General features: G+C 31.8%; 1 protein-coding gene across 1 annotated transcript in view; it reads left to right on the forward strand.

Moving 5' to 3' along the window:
- Positions 1-393: 393 nt before the first annotated feature.
- The window catches only part of LOC147066493 (homeobox protein aristaless-like), a 38,937-nt gene continuing 16,638 nt past the window's right edge, over positions 394-22,692 (forward strand). The window contains exons 1-2 of the mRNA XM_085956208.1: positions 394-917; positions 7,455-7,500. Coding sequence (XP_085812334.1) covers positions 394-917; positions 7,455-7,500 — 570 coding nt within the window. The remainder of the gene's footprint in view (positions 918-7,454; positions 7,501-22,692) is intronic.

Here is a 22,692-nt window from a genome sequence, read left to right on the forward strand (position 1 = left end):
GGATACAATGAAATAAAATGATATTCTAGCTTAATGTAGATAATATACGCTTTTCATATTTTCACTACTTAATTCTTATGTGTGAGATCAACAGAAATCTATCCTGTGATTGACATGTTAGACATGTCTGCTATAGTTTATTGAAGGTTATTAGTTGTCTAGAATACATAATTTAATTTTTTTAAATAGTGATATTGGTACTTAGTAGATATCATATTCAGTAAAATGTAAAAATATCTTTTATCATTAAACTTACTAAACTATCGCTTTTAATTTTACTGACAATTTTACGATAGAATCCTAACATTTATTTTTTATTTATTTTCAGAATTCTCGAGCATCAATCAAACATCCGTGCCGAGCCCATCGCTCGCCATTTCCGAAAACCCCGCGATGGGAATATCTGAAGAGGCGAAACCCGAAGAGGCATCACCTCGTCCTCCGCGCGGTGCCGATTCACCAGCCGAGGTCCACCGGACCCTGCACTCTCCTCCGGGAGGCCACAGATCACTCCACTCCCCCGGTGACACGCATAGAGCGTTACACTCTCCTGGAGAAAACCACAGGATTATTCACTCACCCAGCGATCACCACCGGAGTTTAAACTCTCCGGGCGATCATCATAGAAGTTTAAACTCGCCAGGGGATCACCACAGAAGTATGCACTCGCCTGGTGATAATCACCGTCTCATGCATTCTCCTGGTGATGTTCATAGATCTTTACATTCTCCTGGTGATAGGCCTCCGCCTACAGGTAGTGTGCATAGTAATCCTTCCGATAATAATAGTGACGGAGAGATGGACGATTTTGCGCCCAAACGGAAACAACGACGTTACAGAACAACTTTTACGAGCTTTCAATTGGAAGAGCTTGAGAAAGCTTTTGCTAGGACGCATTATCCAGATGTCTTTACAAGGTAAATAATATATTTTTTAATTATCCTAAGTATTATTATAAAAAATTAAATTATACATGAGTTTGATAGTACCTAGGTACATAAGATTATGTAATCGTGTGACAATCTTATACCGTTTTACATACGCTTAAATAACAATACCTACTTCAAGTTAGATATTCATTTTCCATTATGATAATAAAGCACCTTGATATTTGGAACATCTCTAAAGTGAGCATGTAAAAAAAATATTTTATGTATTACGTATTATAAGTAATATATTACATTAGTGTCCTCAGCGTACTACCAAGTCCAAAAAATGATGAAGGGAGTTTCCATTCAATTTGAAGATTAAATTAATTCAAAAAATTTCATGTAGTGTACCTACCTACATAAAAAAGTTGATATTCAATTGTTTGATGTCAATACAAAGCACAAATAGACAAAATAATATGTACTTTGTGTTAGGCGTAATGATTTTTTAAAACTATACTTACCCTTATACAATATATTATTAGCTTTTTAAATGATTTAATATTGTATAGGTACTAACACCTAAGAGTGTGAGTTACTTTTACGCAGATAAATGTAATTACGGTATTTAAGTGTAGTGTCAAATGTGATTATGTGAAATTTTCTTTATATATTTATAGAACATTTTTGTATAAAATGAGACTGTTTAACATAGTGTTACTTATTTTTTCCTAATTGTGGACTGACTACTTTCTGCATAATTACACTCAACATATCAATCGACGGTAGGCACGATTTATGATGTGTAATTATTTTGATACTAAGAGCTCTTTTATTCGACTATATACTTCATTGGAGTAATCAGAAGAGGTCAATTCCTAAAGCCGTGAGTCGCGGGGTCAAATTTTGCGTCTACAAATTCATGGTATTATATTGTTTTTCAATATCGAAAATTGGTTGATTGAAACCTCTTCAGAAATTAGTCGAGTAACAAATCGGATTGTGTAGTTAATAAGAAGTAATCTGTTGATTTGTGAGAAGTTTATTGAGAAAACCTAATGTCTCTTAGAGAGATGTGTATTCTTTTTCGAATACAATAGTTACGCAACGAAATTGAAAATAAATAACAAGAATAAAAGTCTAATTACGCAAAATCTGTTGAATTACGTGCTAATGATGTCAAATTAACGTATTGTACAACACTAAACACAACGATGACACCATTTTGCAGTGGAGAATTAACACACATAATTCTTATGATTTAAATTATCCATTTTAAATGAAACAATCTTTAGCTATAATAACCGCCAGGGTCGCACTTCTGCCTCTAGTATTGATAACTAAAATCGTAGTCCAGTGCGGAAGTTCTGGGTTCAATTTCCAGTGACATTACATTATATTTTATAGGCTAGGTATTTGTGATTGTTTCTCTTCTATTACTAAATACACTACTATTTCACTATACTACTGTCATTGATCACAATGGCCTGTTGCACTGTTAAAAATAATATACATGTATGAATATATACATATATGTAAAACAAATACGAGGGTGTTTAATGGAATTTGAATTTATATTCTAATTGACTTGCGTTTTGTACAAAATCTTCAGACACTATGCGCACTCACCAATGACCACCAATGAGTGCATGTAGTGCCTGAAGATACCAAAAAGGCGAAGCCCGGCTTGCAAAAATATCTCAAATCGAATAGTAGGTTACTATAATAGTAGGCATCAGACTAGTTTTTTTATGACTTCCATTTTAAACTTATTGGACCTACAATATTTTGAAATCTACACTCTGTGGAGGCCTATTGATAATTTTAGTATCGGATACAGTAAAAATATAATTTGTAATAAAAAATAACGTTTTTTTTAATCATTCATCATTCAATCATTTTTAAATCAAAACTAAAAAAATAAAATCACTAAAACAAAATCAGAGAAATAGTCATAATATACGTCACAGCCACAGTGAGACCGGCAAGGCATCAATCTATGCATTCTTCTTCTTATTGTGCCATCCCCTAGCGGAGGTCGGCCACCATCAAGGCGATCTTATCTTTGTCGTCTGCTACCCGGAACAGTTCGGTGGAGCTGCACTCGTACCAATCACGGAGGTTCTTAAGCCACGAAATGCGGCGCCGTCCTCTGCCACGCTTCCCATTGATCTTTCCTTGAATGACAAGTTGGGGAATGCTGTATTTTTGTCCTCTCATAATGTGGCCGAGGTATTGTAGTTTCCTGGTTTTGATACTACGTAGAACTTCTCGGTCCTTCCCCATTCGATTGAGAACTTCAACATTTGTCACCCGGTCAGTCCAAGGGATATTGAGGATGCGTCCATACAGCCACATCTCGAAAGCTTCAAGTCTCCGTGACATCTCTTGGTTTAGCGTCCATACTTCCATACCATAGAAAAAAATTGAGAGCACAATATAACGACGTACCATACGCAGTCTCAGACCTAGGTTAAGATCTCGATTGCAAAGGAGGCGTCTCATTTTGAGAAAGGCGCTTCTTGCGATCTCAATTCTAGTTTTTATTTCCTGAGACTGGTCCCATTTCTCATTGACCCATGTACCTAAATATTTATAATAAGTCACACGTTCGATTGGTTCGCTGTTAATGACAAAATTTCTGTTGGTGTCTGGTGTCGCTGTTTTCGATACTAGTAATAGTTTTGTTTTCTTGAGGTTCATTTTTAACCCATAAGAATTACTGACCTCATTAGACTTTTCTACCAGTCTATGTAAACTCTTTAAACTATCAGCAATCAGCACAGTATCATCGGCATATCGTATATTGTTAATATGTATGCATATCTATGCATTGAAATTAATTAAAATTAAAATGAACATTACTCGCGATATTTTATCCATAGATAATATTTTGAACAGAACCTAACCTATGTAACACCAAGAAAAACGATATTACACACTTATTTCCCGTAGCGGCAGCTTACTGTGACGTCACGTGATAGTACGCGGCGTGCATCATGATATATTTGACGCTTTAGGTGTATATTATTAATATACAAAAACCGACTTAATCCGATACTGTTATTATTCGATTGACTTCAATGACACTGAGCTTGGGTCCGTTTCCATAATTGAATTTGACTATAATTATTACAACAGCGGCTGTGGTTTTCTCATAACATCAATCCTCGATTATACCTCCATAGATCACGTCCGTACATCAATGTATGAATAAATCTATTAGCTCTCATTATCTCTTACTCACAGGTATTTTGCCGTGGTACATCTGCTCACCTGTAGTATAATTGAGTGTAGTTGTGCATGTAATGTGCACGCATACAATGACGATATAAATAATTATTGTTTAGTCTCTCCGATTGATTTTGCTACGACGTGAAATACAGTATTAAAATTAAGTGTACTAAAATGTTTTTTCTTTTTTAAAATTTAGTTAAATCAATAAATTAATATTATCTCTAATAACAGTCACATTGGTCAGTTTAGTTTAGATCAATATACAGCTTGATGAAGATTTATTTAAGTTAATTTAATTAACTTAACTAGAAACATGAAAAACAATACCAGGTAGTGTGTATGATTCATAACTTTACACTTCGGCTATAGGATGAAAATGATGTAATATGTACTAAAAATACTTTTTTTTTTACATATATTATCTATTTATTATGACATATTATATTAATAAAAGTGAATATCATCATCATCAGGGGCGTGACAACCCGGTGTGGGTCCTGGCCTCCTCCAACAGCTCCCTCCACCTGTCCCTATCCAGTGTGGCCACTTTCCAATTCGGTACCCCCAGAATACGGCAGTCACTGGCAGCTCCATCCAACCAGCGAATCTTTGGCCTGTCTCTTCTTCTACGCCCTATTGGATTGCTGGACATCACTCTCTTTGCCGGTTCATTGTCATTCATACGGTGCACATGACCTCCCAATCTTAATTGATTGAACTGCGCTGCAATCTTCGTATATCCCGTAGAGCTCAGCATTATATCTTCTCCTCCAATTGGTGCCGTCTCTGGTTTTTCGTTTCGCTTTGACGTTTCTGCTACCCTCTACCTTGGAGTAAATCATACTCTCGAAAGCCTTTAGTATTCCTATTGTATGTTTCTTAAACGTCATAGACCAGTAGGTTCGGGTGTGATATAGCATTTGATTGCCATCCACCGAGTTCACAGGGCTATGTCTCGATTGCAGAAGAGATGTTTAATTTTTTCAGTAATGCTTCTTGCAATCTCAATCATATGATCTGTGCTCAAATATTCATATAGGTAGACAGCAACAGAGGTATTTTAATATTTATAAGTAAATTAATCTGTTAATTGAGTCAGCATTTACTTGGTAGAATTCCATTTTACAAATGAAAATATAATAAGTATTAAATTCTACAGGTTTTTAAAAAGGTTTGTCGATAGCTATTTTGGTTGTAACACCATTATCAAGACTAGCATTTACTTGGTAGAATTCCATTTTACAAATGAAAATATAATTAATATTAAATTCTATAGGTTTTTAAAAAGGTTTGTCGATAGCTATTTCGGTTGTAACGCCATTATCAAGACTTATTAATTGAGTTAGCATTTACTTGGTAGAATTCCACTTTATAAATTGTTAAAATATTGTTAAATTCTACAGGTTTTTAAAAAGGTTTGTCGATAGCTATTTCGGTTGTAGCACCATAGTCTTGATAATGGTGTTATAATCGAAATAGCTATCGACAAACCTTTTTAAAAACCTGTAGAATTTAATATTAATTATATTTTCATTTGTAAATTAATCTGAGTCAATAACCCAAAACATTGAGCAAATATTTAGATTCGAAAACAACCTTTGCTGTCATATTGGATAATGATTTGCACATTTTAAATTTTATTTATATATTATTACATGTTTCTCGTTCAATAACTTTTCATCATACTTACTTAAATCAATTTATATTATTTTTTTATCAAAGTATCCGTCACGTTTCATCAAAACGTCAATGCAGCCTCATACAAGCTTTGGCATGGAGTCTGATCAATTAGCGAGTGAATCATTCTGTTGATATGCCTTAGTACTGTGGGAAATAACCTGTACCATAGTTGCGATGCGTTTTTACTATTGCCTCAATGCTCGCAGTCCGCATATTATACAGCATGACCTACTAGCCTTGGGAGGTACTCCAATATTTAATTGAATTATCATACCTTTGTGCTTGTAACTGGTGATTGATGATTAAAATATTTTCATACTTTGATTCGATTATTTTATTACTATTCTAGTCTAGTCACGAGAAAGAAGTGTTTTTTCACATATATTGAAGAAAACCTCATTCTATTTAATAAAGAGCCTTAATATATTAAAATTAACCTGAAAACGGTTAATAAAATTAATGATTGAATGGTTGCTATTTATTTTGAATTCCAGATTAATTTGTTGGAAACTTTATACTGTATCATCCGTAATTACTTCAACACCATATTTTTAGATTCGATTTTATAAACTATTAAGGCTATACCTCAGTTGAGGCAAGGTCTAAAAAGATCGTGGCTAGGCGATGCGTGGATTGCGGGTCGCGGGTGCAAATGACGCATGCCGACCAAAATATAATTTGTCATATAATAAATCCAACATGCGTCCATTTAACGTTCTGTTTATTGTTCTATTAGTAACAATAATAATATATCCATTGCATTGTTTTCTTTTTAAAGTAAATGGGTAACGTTTTTAGTCATCTTTACACGATTTAAGAATTAACACCCCCGTCGCCATCACGAAACAAGTTGACGTATTCACACCTCGACGTTCGGTCTCAGACTGCCAGCGAGTCCAAAATTCGTCGCGCCTATAGTTGAAAATTATTTACCGTTTCACTAAAGTATCGCCTTAACTACTTATATAGAATTTTTCAATAACTAGGATCATCATTAATATTAATAATATTTGAGATAAACAATAACCACAGAAAATTCATCAAGTAAGTTTTTAGTAACCTTAGTAAATTGGGATTTATTTTGCAGTAGGTACCGTAGTAATCGTATTAAGGGATGCTAAATACGTAACAAAAAAGGTTCTTTAGTCATAATATATAATTTATCATAATTATTTATAATACTTTATAATGTAAAATTGCAAATAAAACCGTGTATGTAACTACAGGAAGACGTCAATATAGGCTGTCATTTAATTCTTTATTTACAGAGAATACTGTCGATTCAGCGACTACTAATTTTTTTTCGACCATGTACGATTCTAATAAGATCATATGAGCTTCCACGGGGTGGAGGTTTGTATTAACAGATTTTGTTTTTACGAGAAATGGATGTCGGCCACTTGCTCAACCTATTAGGTCTATACTCTGATTGACAAACAAATTGAAAAACAATATATTGTGTACTTCTCAGACCCAGGATTCAAACCTGAGACCCACGATACTATTGGCCGACGCTTAAGCCACGTGGCCATCGTGGGTAACTAGTAACTAGTTATAAAATGGGTCGATTATTAAATTTTATATTTGACAACATAAAAGAAAAGTATTATCAATATTCTAAAATATGTACATCAATCATTTAAATGTTTTTTTATTATTTTTTTTCAGAGAAGAGTTGGCAATGAAAATCGGATTAACTGAAGCAAGAATTCAGGTAAAGTTACATTTTACAATTATTTTTGTAAACTTTACTTTTAGATTTTATTAAGTTTTATAAACGAATACTTTGTGGATCTAAAGATATTGATGTAATAATTAATTAAAAATAGAGTAATTTACTTAGTAAACTTTTTATTTCCACGAACGAATTCGAGTCGCTAAATTTTTCTTTCTTACTTAATTTTCTCAAGGAAACGTAACTGATAAATTAATTTCTTATATTAATTTATTGAATTTACGCAAACGCTTTGAATTCTATTAAGTTAATTGAGTTTGTTTCCGTAATACAAAAAATCATAATGGCATTTTAGCAGTAGTCCGACTGAGATAACTAGTCGATTTTCTGCCGTTGTCTGTAAAAAATAACCATAAGTAAGCAGCTACATACTGATATGATATTATGAAATATTTTTTAAATGCTTTAAATAGGTACCTATCGTTTTTTTTATCATAACTATAATAAATAATTAATTTAACTTGCCTTTACGGAGTAAAACTCCTTAACATGGTATTTTTTTATTAATTAGACAATTATTTAGTTATTAATGTGGACAGCTATTTCTAACAAAAAATCGATCCTCAGAACGATTCATCTGTAATTATAATATTATTTATACACAATTCTTTATCATTGTATGTGTACAGAATTGACATAATATTTAGATATATGTATAGATAGTGATAGGTATGGGTTTACGTAGGGTGTTGATTTATACTTTTCACTTAAAAAACACTGATTCAGGGACATTAAGTATTACGTAAGTATATTTCGCTTGACAAGTAACAATTAACTATTAACAACATTTGTAAACGCACGCTTTGGCGCGAAAAAGGTAGCATATTGTATTTTTAGAGGCGACGTTCAAGGCTCAAGGTAGGTTACCGAGTACCGACTGCCTGTACCGATAATATTATTGTAACTGTAAATGAGTCAAGGCTAGACCAGGATGCACAGCGAAATAAACAAGAAAGTTACCGTTATCTGTTTCTGGGCGGACGAAGGATCGACAGTAGGTACAGCCTGTACCTATCAATAATTATCTAATTATCATTATATTCCCAACTCTTTCGATTAGAGGATTTTGATGGGGTATGTAGGCATTATGATATTTGGTATCAATAGGTATATTTATTTTATTGAATATTCATAATTTGGAACAGCCTCAGAATGTATATAATTCCATTTGCCTAATGCGTTTTTAGAGAATTGTGATAATTATGTTATTTTTTTTTTTTTAATTTAATATACTGCCTATATCATGCAAAACAATCATTCGGGTAAATGTTCATATAAATCGCATCAAAAATACAGGAAAATTGTACATAAATACAAAATGAATAACATTTGTTTTTACATATTTTATATTATATTATTATAATAATTTTATAAAGCTGTCTATTGTGCGGTTTAAATTGAAATTGATGTTCATTTGAGAATCATTTAATGTTTGTGAAAGTGTTAAATTTATGATTTTGTTGAGATGACCATCTGTTAAGAGAAACCTTTGAAAGACGGTTAATTAATAATGCACATAACCCAGTAGTACTACTATATTATATGGAATAAATATGTTTATAATATTAAATTTGGATGATTTTATACTATTCTGCCCTGCTAAGTAAAAAGACAGTGTTTTTGGTTTTAATGAGATGAGAACCCAAGTTTTAAACTACACTTACTTTTGCGTAATGTAAAATTATTGAATTGTTTTGACGTAATCTCTAAATATACACTGTCTATTTAGAGATTATGTCAATTTTTTTTTATATAAATATAAAAAAAATTGTAGTTTAAAACATGGGTTCTCATTTCGCTAAAACCAAAAACACTTTTTACTTAGCAGAGCAGAATAGCACCAAATCGTTCAAATTGAATATTGAAACGTATTTATTCCATATAGTAGCATAGTATTACTGGGTTTTGTGCATTATTGACTGTCTTTCGAAGATATCTCTTAACAGATGGTCATCTCAACAAAATCATAAATTTAACATAAATTCAACACTGTCTTTTTACTTAGCAAGGCAGTACTATTATCGGATGTAATGCCTAGTTGCGATTGTTCCACTATAAAATACCCGTTTAATAATAATTTAATTTGTAAACGTCGATCTCAATCAAGTTTCTAGTTAGTTATGTATTAAAAACTGGATCTTATAAGATAATTAACGCAGACAGAGGAAAACGGAGTACATTAACGCAACTCGAGTTAATTTTTTGGTCAGCCGCGTAATTAACAAGTTTTTGCTGTTACGATAATTATTATTATTGTTGAAGTAGGTAATTACATTACAGTGGTTAAAACTCTATATTAAACTTTTATACTAACGTAGGTCGTTTAAACAGATTTTTTTATTCAGCACGGCAAATTAGGCTTGACAACATGTAATACCAGGTGCACACACAGAAAAATGATTTAGAGTGTCCATTTTGAAAAAAAAATCCATAATAATATTTTTTCATGATTTTTAAGGCAGTGGAAAGGGGTGGAGTACAGAAAATCTAGCAGGTGCCACTAGAGTTGGGTATTTTCCGAGAAAATCTCAATCTCGAGATTCGGGATTTCGAGGAAAGAATTCTCGAGATATCGGGAAATTTAAAAAAAAACCTGTAAAAATCCTAAAATCAGTGTAAAAACAGACAAATTCCAAAGAAATATGGTTTTTTTTTATTTTTTGTAAGAAGACAAAATAGAAGTCTCAAAACAAAAATAATTCAAAACATTACTTATTAAAATAGAATTTCAAAAAACACAGACTGTTTGCGTTGGCTTAATTGTGTTAAATGCCCCGATCAGTCTTTGAACGTTTTGTGTTTCCTATCCACTTTTTTCGTATATAAAATCGTTTTTTCACTTAATATTTGATAATAAAGAAATCCCGAATCCCGAGAAAAGATTCTCGATATCCGGGATTTTCCCAAAATGTTAAAAATTTCAATTCTCGAGATTCGGGATGGAAAATCTCGAAAAATTCTCGAGAATTCCCGTCGAGAAATTCCCGAAACCCAACTCTGGGTGCTACTGACTGCAGATTTCCCGGTTATCCGAACGTTCTTTTTTTTAAGCGAGAGTTGCACGAAACCTACCTATTGTGACATTCGTTTAATAAACATTTATGTTGTCTTAAAATAAAATGGTTCACTTGAGTCACTGCCCGTGTTTTGATAAGCTTTAAAGAAAAACAGGGCCTCAATGTTACACTGGGCCCTTACAAATTGTTGGATCTTACTTAATGTAGGTACTTCCGCCACTAGGTGACGATGTGTGAGGTTGTTAGTTTCAATGTCGGAAATTACTACTTATATTTTTATTAACCAGCATTTTGAAATGATTGAAAAATACGACTGCAAATAAAATAATTTATTTTTGCAAACATATTGGTACCTACCAACAATTATTAGAACAAGCAGTAAAATAAAAAAAATCACGCTTAAAGTTAGTCGTAAGAATATAAGGGATTTTGCAATCAACCTCTGGCTTAATTTTATTTAAATAACTACTGAGCTTGATTTACTAATTTATGCGGCTATCATAGTCCGGGTCTTTCACCCGAATGCTCCCGGTTTGATTCCTGGTGAGTTCACTAATCACTATGTACCTATTTATATAATTCTCTCAAGATTCAAACAATTTAAAATACCCACGGTGAAAGAGAAAGGGAGGTACAGAAGATATTAATATGTCAGATATAATAAAATATTTTAGCCTTATTTAAAGACAATAAACATCGTTAAGCGTCAATTACATTGAGCTTTTTTGTGAGCTGATTATTGGCAAATTTATAATCTGCCTGTAAATTCGCCCAGTGTAATCATCGAATAAGCTAATAAGCAGGTTGTAAACACTCCACCTAGAAAAGTTGAAAGCCGGTCAACTTTTCACACTACATGCCGGCGTGTGGGCTTACTGCGTCTGCGCAGTAGAGCGATGGTGGTGGAAAAACGAACTACTCATTTTGAAATTTACATTTTTGACGTTTAATGGAAACATTGTTATGGAGCGTAGCGACCTCCCGGTGAAAAAACGAACTACGTTCCGTCAAAATCGCTCGCTGGCTTGTGGCTTATCAGCGAATGGAAATTTTTGTGTGTAATTATGAAGTCGCAGTAGCTGAACCGCCCGCTTTTAAATTCGCCAATAAGCAGCTCGTAAAAAAGCTCAATGTAATTGACGCTTTAACGAAGTTATAAACAGCTAATACGTCACCTATAAACTCATCTTCCATGTTTTAATCACAGGGAAGTAGACGATTTTAACGTATGGCCCGAAGCATTCGGCATAAATCGCATGAGATGATGGATTGTTTGCAATAAAATGTCGACAAGCACCATCAATAATCGCGAAACGAGACCTCGGACAAGGGAACAAGTCATCATGGCATCGGAAAAAAGTCCATTAATCAGCCGGAGAAATTCCTGAGGACGAAGGGCCGAGGCTGCTAATTGGCGATAATGATGACGTCCCATGATGATGTCGCGTAGCAGCACCAAACGTGTGGGTTTAGAACTAAAAATTATATATAGGTATATTTAAATACAAAACGAACAGAATAAAAATGAATATCATGTCAAATATAAGATGAGTGATTTATTACAATAGTAAAGAAGATATTAGTAGGTAGGTACTAAGTAAAGCTGAAAAGATTAACTCTAAAAGCTAATGATTAATTTTGCTGTAATTCATTTATTATTTTAGATTAATTTTTAGCAAAATTCTTAATGGGTATCTTATAATCATTTTCCAGGACAGTATTGATGATATAAAAATGCCCTGCATATATTTATTAACGTGTAAAATCGTAAAATCAATACGTAAGTAGGTAATTGAATTAAGATGACAACGGTGGGCTAATATTTTCTTTTGTAATTTATTATATTTTCCAAGCTGCTAGCATAAAATTAGCATGGAGGAAGGGGGTCACAAAATATTTAGGTGAATGGAATATTAATTGTCCTTCTTTTTCGTCAGAATGACATGTTCATGGACATCGTTCCCACACTGCGAGATGTTGCACAATATTGTTCCATCACTAGATGGAACAATATTGTGCATTCCATCACATGAAAAAGGATTATTTATTTTCATACAAACTGAACCTGCTTGAGCAAGTAAACTTAGTAAACAATTGGGTATATCGTAAACAGATCAATGCAGATTTAAGTGGTTGAAAATTAATGAACTCTGCCCAAATTTTAAGAAGGGTATATTTTCATATCTGTATTCTTTTTAGATTAATCTGGTATATATATAATATTATAAAGCCACGTGACGCAGCAGATTCACTCAAAATGGAAACGATAACGAAAAATAATTACAAGATAAAAAGAACTTTTTATATACAACGTTTTTAAATTTTCTGTTGAATCATATAAACTTGACTTGACTAGCTTAAACGATCAAAAAAAATTGTACTTTATAGAAATAATACTGAAAAGTCAATTTGACATTTCATATTGATTTCCATAATGTAGATAATAATGTAGTTGCTAGGACCCCAGACCCCTACCAACCAATAATAGTGGATTGGATTACGGATTTCTTCCGAAATGACTTTTTATACAAAACAGAATTAATTGAAAATGAATTCAATTCTACTTAAAGATGGCTAAAAATATAAAAAAATGCATTGGCATCGTGTTCTGATATATTCTAAAAGTTTCAAATGTCTAGCTAGTCGGGAAGTTAGTTAAAAATAATCGATTGCAAGATTTGTAACGGATAAACAACCACCGTACAATAATAAGAATACGACCTAATAAAAACGTTGTAATAAACTCTATCCATATTGTAATAAGGGAGATTTTTAGAATTTGTCGACAGATGAAATGTCTGCAAAAGTGTCTACTTAAATCTTATGGTTTTTTATGGATCTTTTATATAAGTATTCTAATATAGATAGTATGTGGTTATTTATCTTACTGCCATATAATTTGACGTGCATATGTGATATGATTTGTGAAAAATTAGTTTCCTACTCCTGGAGACCACAATCCTGTAAGAAAAGCAAAAACGATCACAGCAAAAATTAAACGCCGGGGAGAGTGGGGAGGAGTGGGACATTCCCCCGCTTGAGGGGATAATTAAATAAGGCCAGCAATCGCTCTGAACGGACGTTCTTATAAGGAGACATTCAGAACAAAAACATGCCCAGCCACATTATTTCTGGTTCCCGTATGATGTGATTAACTGTTTTAAGACCAGTGGAATATAAATGTCTTTATATTATAGTCTGTGGTGAACTAAATATAATGATTACTTATTTAAAAGGGGAAACTAGGACCATGCCAAATCAATATTGTCAAATATAACAAAAATAAGCAGAACTGTTGAAATCACAAATTAACATCACTTAAAAATAATTAAAAAAAATGAGTGTGTAATCTCGTTACTAATATTAATATGTAAAAATATATTTTATTTGCGCCGCACATTGGAGAAATAAAAAAGTTTTTTTGTACTTGAAAATGTACTAAGAAAATGTACTTGACATGTCATATTGATTTCCATAGTAACGCACGTATATATTAATAATTTAGTTGTTAGGACCCCAGACCCCTAGCCACCAATAATGGTGTCGAAATAACTTTTCATACAAAACAGAATTAACTGAAATGAATTTAAAAAAAAGTAAAAGTATAAAAACAATGCATTGACATCGTGTTCTGATATATTCTAAAAGTTTCAAATGTCTAGCTAGTCGGAAAGTTAGTTAAAAATCGATTGCAAGATTTTTACCGGACAAATAAGAATACGAGCTAAGAAAAACGTTGTAACTAGATAAAATTGACGTTTTGTTTATTCAATCATTATGCATGCTGTATTAAACGGCTAACAACTAATCATCATTAAAAGTCTGTTGAGTGACCTCATATATGTGCTCTATCTTGGATTTTTATGGTAACTTACTTATTAACTAATGAAGAAAAATAGACATAGCTTTGTACTAAAATACAGTGTGCATTAAAATAAGTTAGTTTTGTTGGTTAAGGCTATACCTCAGCTGAGGCATGGTCTAAAAAAGATCGTGACTAGGCGATGCGCGGATTGTGCAAATGACGCGAGCCAAACGAAATATAATTTGTCATAAAAATTCAACATGCGGCTTTTTAATGTTATGTTTATTATTATATTCGTAATAACAACAGTATATTCATTGAATTTTTTTCTTTTTCAAGTATATGCGGAACGTTTTTTAGTCATCTTTAAACGATTTAAGAATATATTCCTCCGACGCCATCACAAAACAAATTGACGTACTCACAGGTCGACTATCGCTCTTCGACTGGCAACGCGGCCGAAATTACGTCCCACATAGTGTTGAAAATTATTTGCTGTTTCACTTATCTACGCACTTAATTTTTTATAAGACTTTATCATCAAGTAAACAGTGAATCTTTTTTTCTTAAATTATATTATTGATAATTATACAATATTTGAAAAAAAATCGTTAATTAGATAGGACGTAATAAAATAAATACGTATTGCATTAAGTTTTTATGTTTTAAACGGTGAAATTAAACGTCAAATTAATAAATTTAAAACATGAATTTATGGCTATAATTAATGTAATGTGCTACATATTCTACAAGACTTTCTCTAGATGCCTGAGGCGATCATCCAACATATTATCACCATAATCATTTTTTCTTAAATAAATCGATAATTTCACACTGCTACCGTTATTGAGTCCACGGGGTACGCGCCAAATTGATAACTGCATTTTTGCATTCTTTCCCCTTGTATAATCGACACTTCAAATTATACCGGTTTCATCTATAATGTACTCTAAGATTTTACTCGTGTATTTTATGTTATTTTCTTGATTTAAATTAAGCTATTATGTAACTGACTTTTAATATGATATTATTAATTTAATTATATACTTAGATAATTAATATACTGAAGGTAGTGACTGTTACAAGTTATAATTTATAATAAATTAGGACGCCATCATGTCGATAATAGTAATTGCGTCGTGATAAATAGTTACATACATATGTATATTATAATATTTAATATTACACTCATTTGAAGTATACGTCAAAAGTTGGTAGGTAGACTCTTTTTTGTGTAGCTTTTTGTGCTCAAAAATAATAGTTTAAACTAAAATATTATATACAATAAAATTTAATTAAAATAACTGATAATACTGACTATTTATGTCGGCCAATGGGTAGCCATATAAAGTAAATTCTATCGGATAACAAATATTATGTGTGTGTTATAGACCGTCTTAAATATTAAATTCACCTCTACCAAACAGTGATGAAGACTCCATTAGAGCCTACATTCTAAAGAAATATAAATTTAAATAATCTAAAGACATTTCAAATCTAAAAAGATACTAACAAGCCATCCATCTGTAAATATAGAATTTATAATTCTATTCTATCGAATCTTCTACTAACACATGCAAACAAAAGCTTGGTATAATCAAAAGTATTTTGTATGAATGTGTTGGTCATAAGTGGGCAATTAAATTGACTTCAAATTTGTGATTATAAATAACACTACAATATTCATCAAATATTTTATAAACAAGGTATGTTTTTTCTTCTTCAAATAATCCATTCCAAGAAAAAAAGTGCATTAAATTAGGTCCAATGTAAGAAATAAAATGCATAATTTTTCATACAGAGCAGTTTTGTAGCACTCGACTGTGTTTAGGAAAAAGGGCGTAACCCTCGATTTTTCGAAAAGTGCTTTTATTAGATATTAACAATGTATAAAACTAAATACACGTTTTGTAAAAAGGAAGTAAGCCGCAAATGCCGAATTATTATCTAAATTCAGGTTTTAATTGAGATTAATTAAGTTTTAATTTAAGGAATAAAGCATTTACCCTCAATTTTAATGATATTTCTGTAATAACTTTTTTAATTATTATAAGATCAAAAATATATTACACCAAATCATCATGCACCAAATGTCTGTGCCTATTTTTAAAAAATATTAAACTAAAATCATTCAAAAAACGTTTTTTGCCCGTCCTGTAAAATTTGTTATGTGAGGGTTACGCCCTTTTTCCTAAACACGGTCGACATGTTGTATGCATATTTCTAGTATAAAAATCTGTTTGGTGATGTGAAACTGCGCCTAAGTTGTTTTTACTGATACATCACGTCTTGTGCTATTTTGATTCTCAATTATTTATTTTCAAGAAACATTTTTTTATAAAACTAAATTTATTTTAAAACTTTAAATTAATAAATTTCTAAATCAATTTATATTACGGGTAGTTAGGTACCTGGGTTAATTAATTTAAATAATGAACACTGAATGTATTGAAATATCAATTATTATAAAATTGAAAACAACTTTCAACACGAAAAAAATATTCAAGTGATATTAATTCGTAGCGGAAAGTTAATCAATTTTAATTGATATTAATTCAACTTGGCATTACCATACAAAGAAATTATTTTTTTAGAAGCGAAACACTCCCCATTTAGTCGAGCCAAAAACGGAAAATTTCAATCATTAATCGTTCCAAACTAATTAAGATAGGAGGTTTTAAGTAATTCAATTAAAACACATTTTTTTTTCAATTTTAATTTACGTTTTGAAACTGCTAAAGACCATTAAAATGGCTCGTAATCGGATGTTAATGTATTGAATAAATAATACGGGCATTGTTGGCAGTCCACGTATTACACCTTTCAATAAAATTAATTGAAAAATATGCTAATTTTTACGAATTAGAAACCTACACGCCTCTGAATCGGTTCTATTCAAAAACAGGTCGTTCAAAAATCGTGTAATAATGCGTACTTTAAAAATGTAGATAGCAGTGGCGAAGACTCCATACTAGGCGATTATTTAAAGCCTAATTAAGCCCTTAAGAAAAATTGTTTTTAATTGCATATTGACATATTTATATATCTACTTAATCACTTCATTATTTTATGTTCTATAAAAATAATTTATTTTGCCAACGAGAGATGTCGTATATGTAGGAATGTATTACAGTATTACACAGTTACAAAACAATCTGCAAAGGTATTAAAAAACATACCACAGCGCGCCATCTATCTTGACGTAAATAGAGGTCCGATTATGCGTGAAATAATTCTGAATTTTTTTCGTATGGACTTTAAGTCTCGTAACCTCAGCAAGTCTGTCGAATTATATGAAATAAGGTAAGCTCCTATCGCAGAACCTAAAACATTCGCGCATAATATTGTTCCCATGACTGCGCACTTTGTCCAAAATCATTAATAATTCGATAATTATATATATATACGGCGTTTAATCGAATATTAATAAATAATACTAATGTAAAAAAATATATCTAATGATTTTTGACGGGTATAAATGTTTCGAAAAATACGTAATTCAAACGCATCGCTCATTTTGTCGTCAGTGAGTTTTTGAAGTTTCATTGAATTAGTGTGTCGTTTTCATTTATTAGTATGTACCTATTCATTAGTCGATAGTATTTCTCGTAAGTATACCTGAAAAGTGTGCTCTTTTTATCAGATCTCCACAGCCTACCTCTTTCCATAAGTCATCCTTCGCCACTGGTAGATAGATAGATAGATGTTCACAGAAAAATGTCTTTATACACCTACAATAAAATAACTATATTATTACTACTGATTATTTGCAGAAAAATTGTATTATTAAATACAATTAATCTTACGTACTAAAAGTAAATGTCAACATAAGAGGATATGTCGCAAAATTTGTTTAAAGTAGTTTAATATGGATTTAATATTTCAAATCAATAAATTATTTGTGCAAGTCAATTAATGGCTCTCATATAAATATATTTTAATCTAGCGGTAGGTATTGCCAATTCATTACTTTACTGCAGTAAATTGAACGATTACTTATTAATAAATTTTAATTTGATATACGCCATTCATTAGTTTCAGCTCACTTACAGATCATTTGTTTGCAAATCAGGACCGAATTATGACTTGGGCCAGCGGTGACGAACCTATTGTATGCAACCCACTTTTGAACCACGAAATAAATGTAAGTATATAAATGGGTTCGCGTTTGAAAACATATCCCTGTCCCAGATACCAGCTAAACCTCAAAGGGCATATAGGTACCCGATTTTAATTTAATAAGCAGTTCGGTACGATGCGTAGCACTTATGTATAATATACATTAATATATTATATACTTTCCACAAGAGTAAAAAAAAATTCACATGTAACTAGAAGGAAAAGATCATTATTATGGAAGAAGTTTTGCCATCGAAATAATATATTATGCAGAAACCCAAAACCGAAATTATTGTAGACGTAATTTAAAAGAATTTTGCTCACCATGATCGAACGGCATACGCGTTGGCTTATAATGACGTGGGTCCCAGGTTCGAATCCTGGGTCTGGCAAATATATATATTATTTTAAAATTTGTTTTTGGAGTCAGAGAATGGACTTAATAATTATGTTAAGCAAGTGGCTAACAAATCGTCACTGTACAGGCCAATTAATTGTCGTAACCTTCACGTTTCACTGAAGTGACATTCTGATGGCAATAGACTTATTGAATAGGTACTGTTACACAACTAGCGAATGTATCATAAGTCCCAAAAAATATTTCATGTCAAAATAATTCAAAACTATTTTTAAGCCATTTTTAACTTATCAAAGAATATTCTCGTAGGAAATTTAAAAAAAAAAATTAATTTAAACTTCCCTCCATTCTGTGGTGGCCTAGGGGCGGCAAGTTATATGAAAGTATGGTGAAGTACGCACGTATGGTGAAAAAGTATGGTGAAGCAGGTTTGTAATCAATTTGCGGCAAAATTTCCACGTTAACATTATATTATATGGGTACGTTATAATGACCAAAGTAAATCCTTTGTGATGCCCTGCATTTTTTTTATCGCGTCGCCATTTCTCGTGAGTTATCATCGGCTGTTGTCGGTGCTTCATTAAGTTCTATGAGGAAACAAAAATCGTTCCCTATCTCTACTTTTAATACATCAAAATTCACATTTAGAAAAAAAATATTTTAATTAATTGCTCATAAACGCTAGAACCTGACTCATTTGATGAAACTTCTATGAACATTAAAAAGGAAGGTATAAAATAATTCGCCACACGGTCGTTCATATTTTCAACGTAAAAATAGATATTGTTGTTTTTCTAGGGTCTCATATTTTCTTAATGCGGTTCTGATTCACTTTGGTAAATATTAAACATAAAGATTGAGTCATACGAAATCAATACTGACCATTTGATTGAACAATTGTTCAGGTAGTAGACCTCTAATATAATCGTGATAATCAATCTTTCATTGCTAATAAATTGTGCACTTCTAATTATTAGGGAATTGCGAGAGCTGCTTTAGAATATGAGATATGATATGCCTTTATCATCATTGTTACATTGTCGTGAAAATAAATTAAAAATAAAAAAAAAAAAATTATGGTGGGATTTGTTTTATATTAACAATAACTTAAACTTTGTAACTTGGCATCTTTTTCTTATTTATAATTTATTGCTAATGACGAAACAAACACACTGGATGGATTCACTATAATGGATTATCTATTTTCAATATACCTACTTTTAGTATAAATTACAAAAATATAAGTATAGGTAAGTAATATATATTTAAATATTTTATTATCTAAAAACTAATGCTTTTAAATGAGCTTAACGACCGTGTTCAGTATCACCGTAATTTTATAATACAATAATAATTACACTAAGTATTTTATGCTATTATATTATTGAGGTTAACTTGTATTGGAAGCAATAAGTCAATTTGTTCAACTGTCTATCATCCTACTAGTAGTAGATTAGATTGCCAATGCATTATTATTATTTTGAAAGAGATTAATTGCACACAGATAAGAAGTGCAAGGAATACGACAGAACCGCAACAAGAACTTAATGTTGCCACATAATTTTAATAAATATTTTTTACAGAAATTACACGTTAATTACAATATAAGTAGGTATTGATGCAAATAAATTCTAGAACGTCTGGTCGTTGCGTATTAATCCCAACTCTGTACAGAACTCTCGCGTAGAGAGTGTGGGAGACACTTGGCGTGGGAGTAGGGAGGAAAACAAATAATTAATATCGAACACAGTTAATTCTAAACGAAATTATAACGTTTTGAAGGTTTAATACATACTAAGACAATGGCCCTCACATCTTGAAACGGGCCCCCAGGCCAGAATCTTTGGCAGGCCCCCCTACCCAACGCTAGGGTTAAAGGCAGTGAAACTTTTTACAGAATCGTTTTCTAAATGTTGTTACAGGTAAAATTACGGGTATTCGGTGTATTTTAGCTATTTTTTTGTATTGTTGAATAAATCCATTTGAATTACGGACTTGTTGAATATAAAATATTGCATCACATAACCAGACATACAGATTTATAAATAAAATAGCGCCGCAGGCGACTTTATTCCCCATTAGGGAAAATTTGTGATGTGTGTTTATCTCACTTATCAGGTCGACCCTCCACGCCAGGCCCCCCAGAGCCCTGTCAACCCCCCCTTGTGGGGGCCATGATTAGGATTCTGTTGGTTTAAAAACTGATTAATTCAAAATTGTTTTTGTTTCTTAGTGTAGCTAGCACTTTTGTCAATATCTATAGCTTACATGCATAAGTTGTCAATCATTGTCAGTTATCTTTTGCAATTATTATTGGTCGTAGGTATGTAATAATCCGATTCTTGGCATATCCGATCCGAATACGTTTTTGCATCTGTATTTAAATAGTCAAATTAAGTTACATAGAAAAAAATATATTTAAGGCACAATAATCACATAAACTCACTGCAATTGATTGGAGAAATTCTTTTAGCTTTATATGAATAAAATAAATGTTTAAATCAATTTTTGACTCTCTTATAAAGTTGATCATTTTGTAGATAGGCCGCATTGGCAGAATGCCCGTGAATATTACATCCTGGATACATCACTGGCGGCAACATAATACTACGGTGTGCAAATCGCATTATCTCATTTCCGTCTCAGGCATGTAAATTATTGCAATGCAAAAATACAACATTTAGACCCGTTTCCCGCCATTACCAACACCAATGGCCATTACACGCATACCAATGCATCTATTTAACTTCAACTTACAAATTATTAATATTATTATAAATTTATAATAACAGCTAACAACACTCTTGCGAAATTTAATGTTATTTTATGGCACCTCATAATACTTAATATTAACGGCGCTACAAGGTTTTAATTATTTAATACAGTTAGCAGCATTGTTATATTAGCAATAAATAAATTGATAATAAGAGAGTTAACAAAAAGAAAACATGGCGTCTGGTGTTGCACACTGTAAAAAATACTGTCATACAAATATGTGTTTTATCTATATCAATATAATTAAATAAGCACATGTATGTATTATTTTTATTTAATATCTTTAAATACAACCCTTAAATGTATATTTTTTCCGAATCGAAAAATAAAAATATAGATGGTAGAATTCAGTCGCAGGAGATACGGGAAATAATATAAAAATAATTTTACTTTTGCTCAATTTATTAAAAGCTATAAAAATAGACATTGTAGCCAATATTTTTAGTGCTTTTTGTTTTGATACAGAAATGTTTAATCGAAGTCGCAGGAAAATAATATTTGATCAAATTTTATGTTTTATATTTATTTTATTTAAACTAACAGTGGCTAACAATGAATAAAGACTAAAACTATTATCGCCTCAACTTAATTTATTCATTGTAGAGAACTGTAGCATATAAAATAAAATTTCATTTACAACACAATAATTAATGAATAATTTAATTTGTGGTCAAAAGGCAACACCACGTATTTAAATCGTGTGGAGAATTCAAGAGACTATAATATAATTAGTAACATAATTCAATACGGAGAGATGCATGTTGGGTATAACATGCAAGAATCAAAAAAATATATGTAAGGGATCGAACAAAACTAGTAGACATAGTATAGGTACGTACATGGAGACGGGCAGGCCACATCGTTGTGAAATAATATAATTCAGTAGTACCTACTCAAAAGATTATCCGAAAGGGCGACCAAAAGCTTGCTGAATCTATTTAATATATAATCTTGTTTAGCGGAAATACGTAGCAATGATGAGAATTTTTTTTTTTTTCGACCATGTCCGATCCTGATAGGATCATATGGGCCTCCACAGAGTGGAGGTTTGTATTGACAGATTTTGTTTTTTACGAGAAATGGATGTCAGCCACTTG

Source organism: Rhyacophila brunnea, unplaced genomic scaffold (assembly GCF_057557595.1).
Source record: "Rhyacophila brunnea isolate RB1 unplaced genomic scaffold, BYU_Rbru_1.0 scaffold_5, whole genome shotgun sequence".
NCBI lineage: Eukaryota > Metazoa > Arthropoda > Insecta > Trichoptera > Rhyacophilidae > Rhyacophila > Rhyacophila brunnea.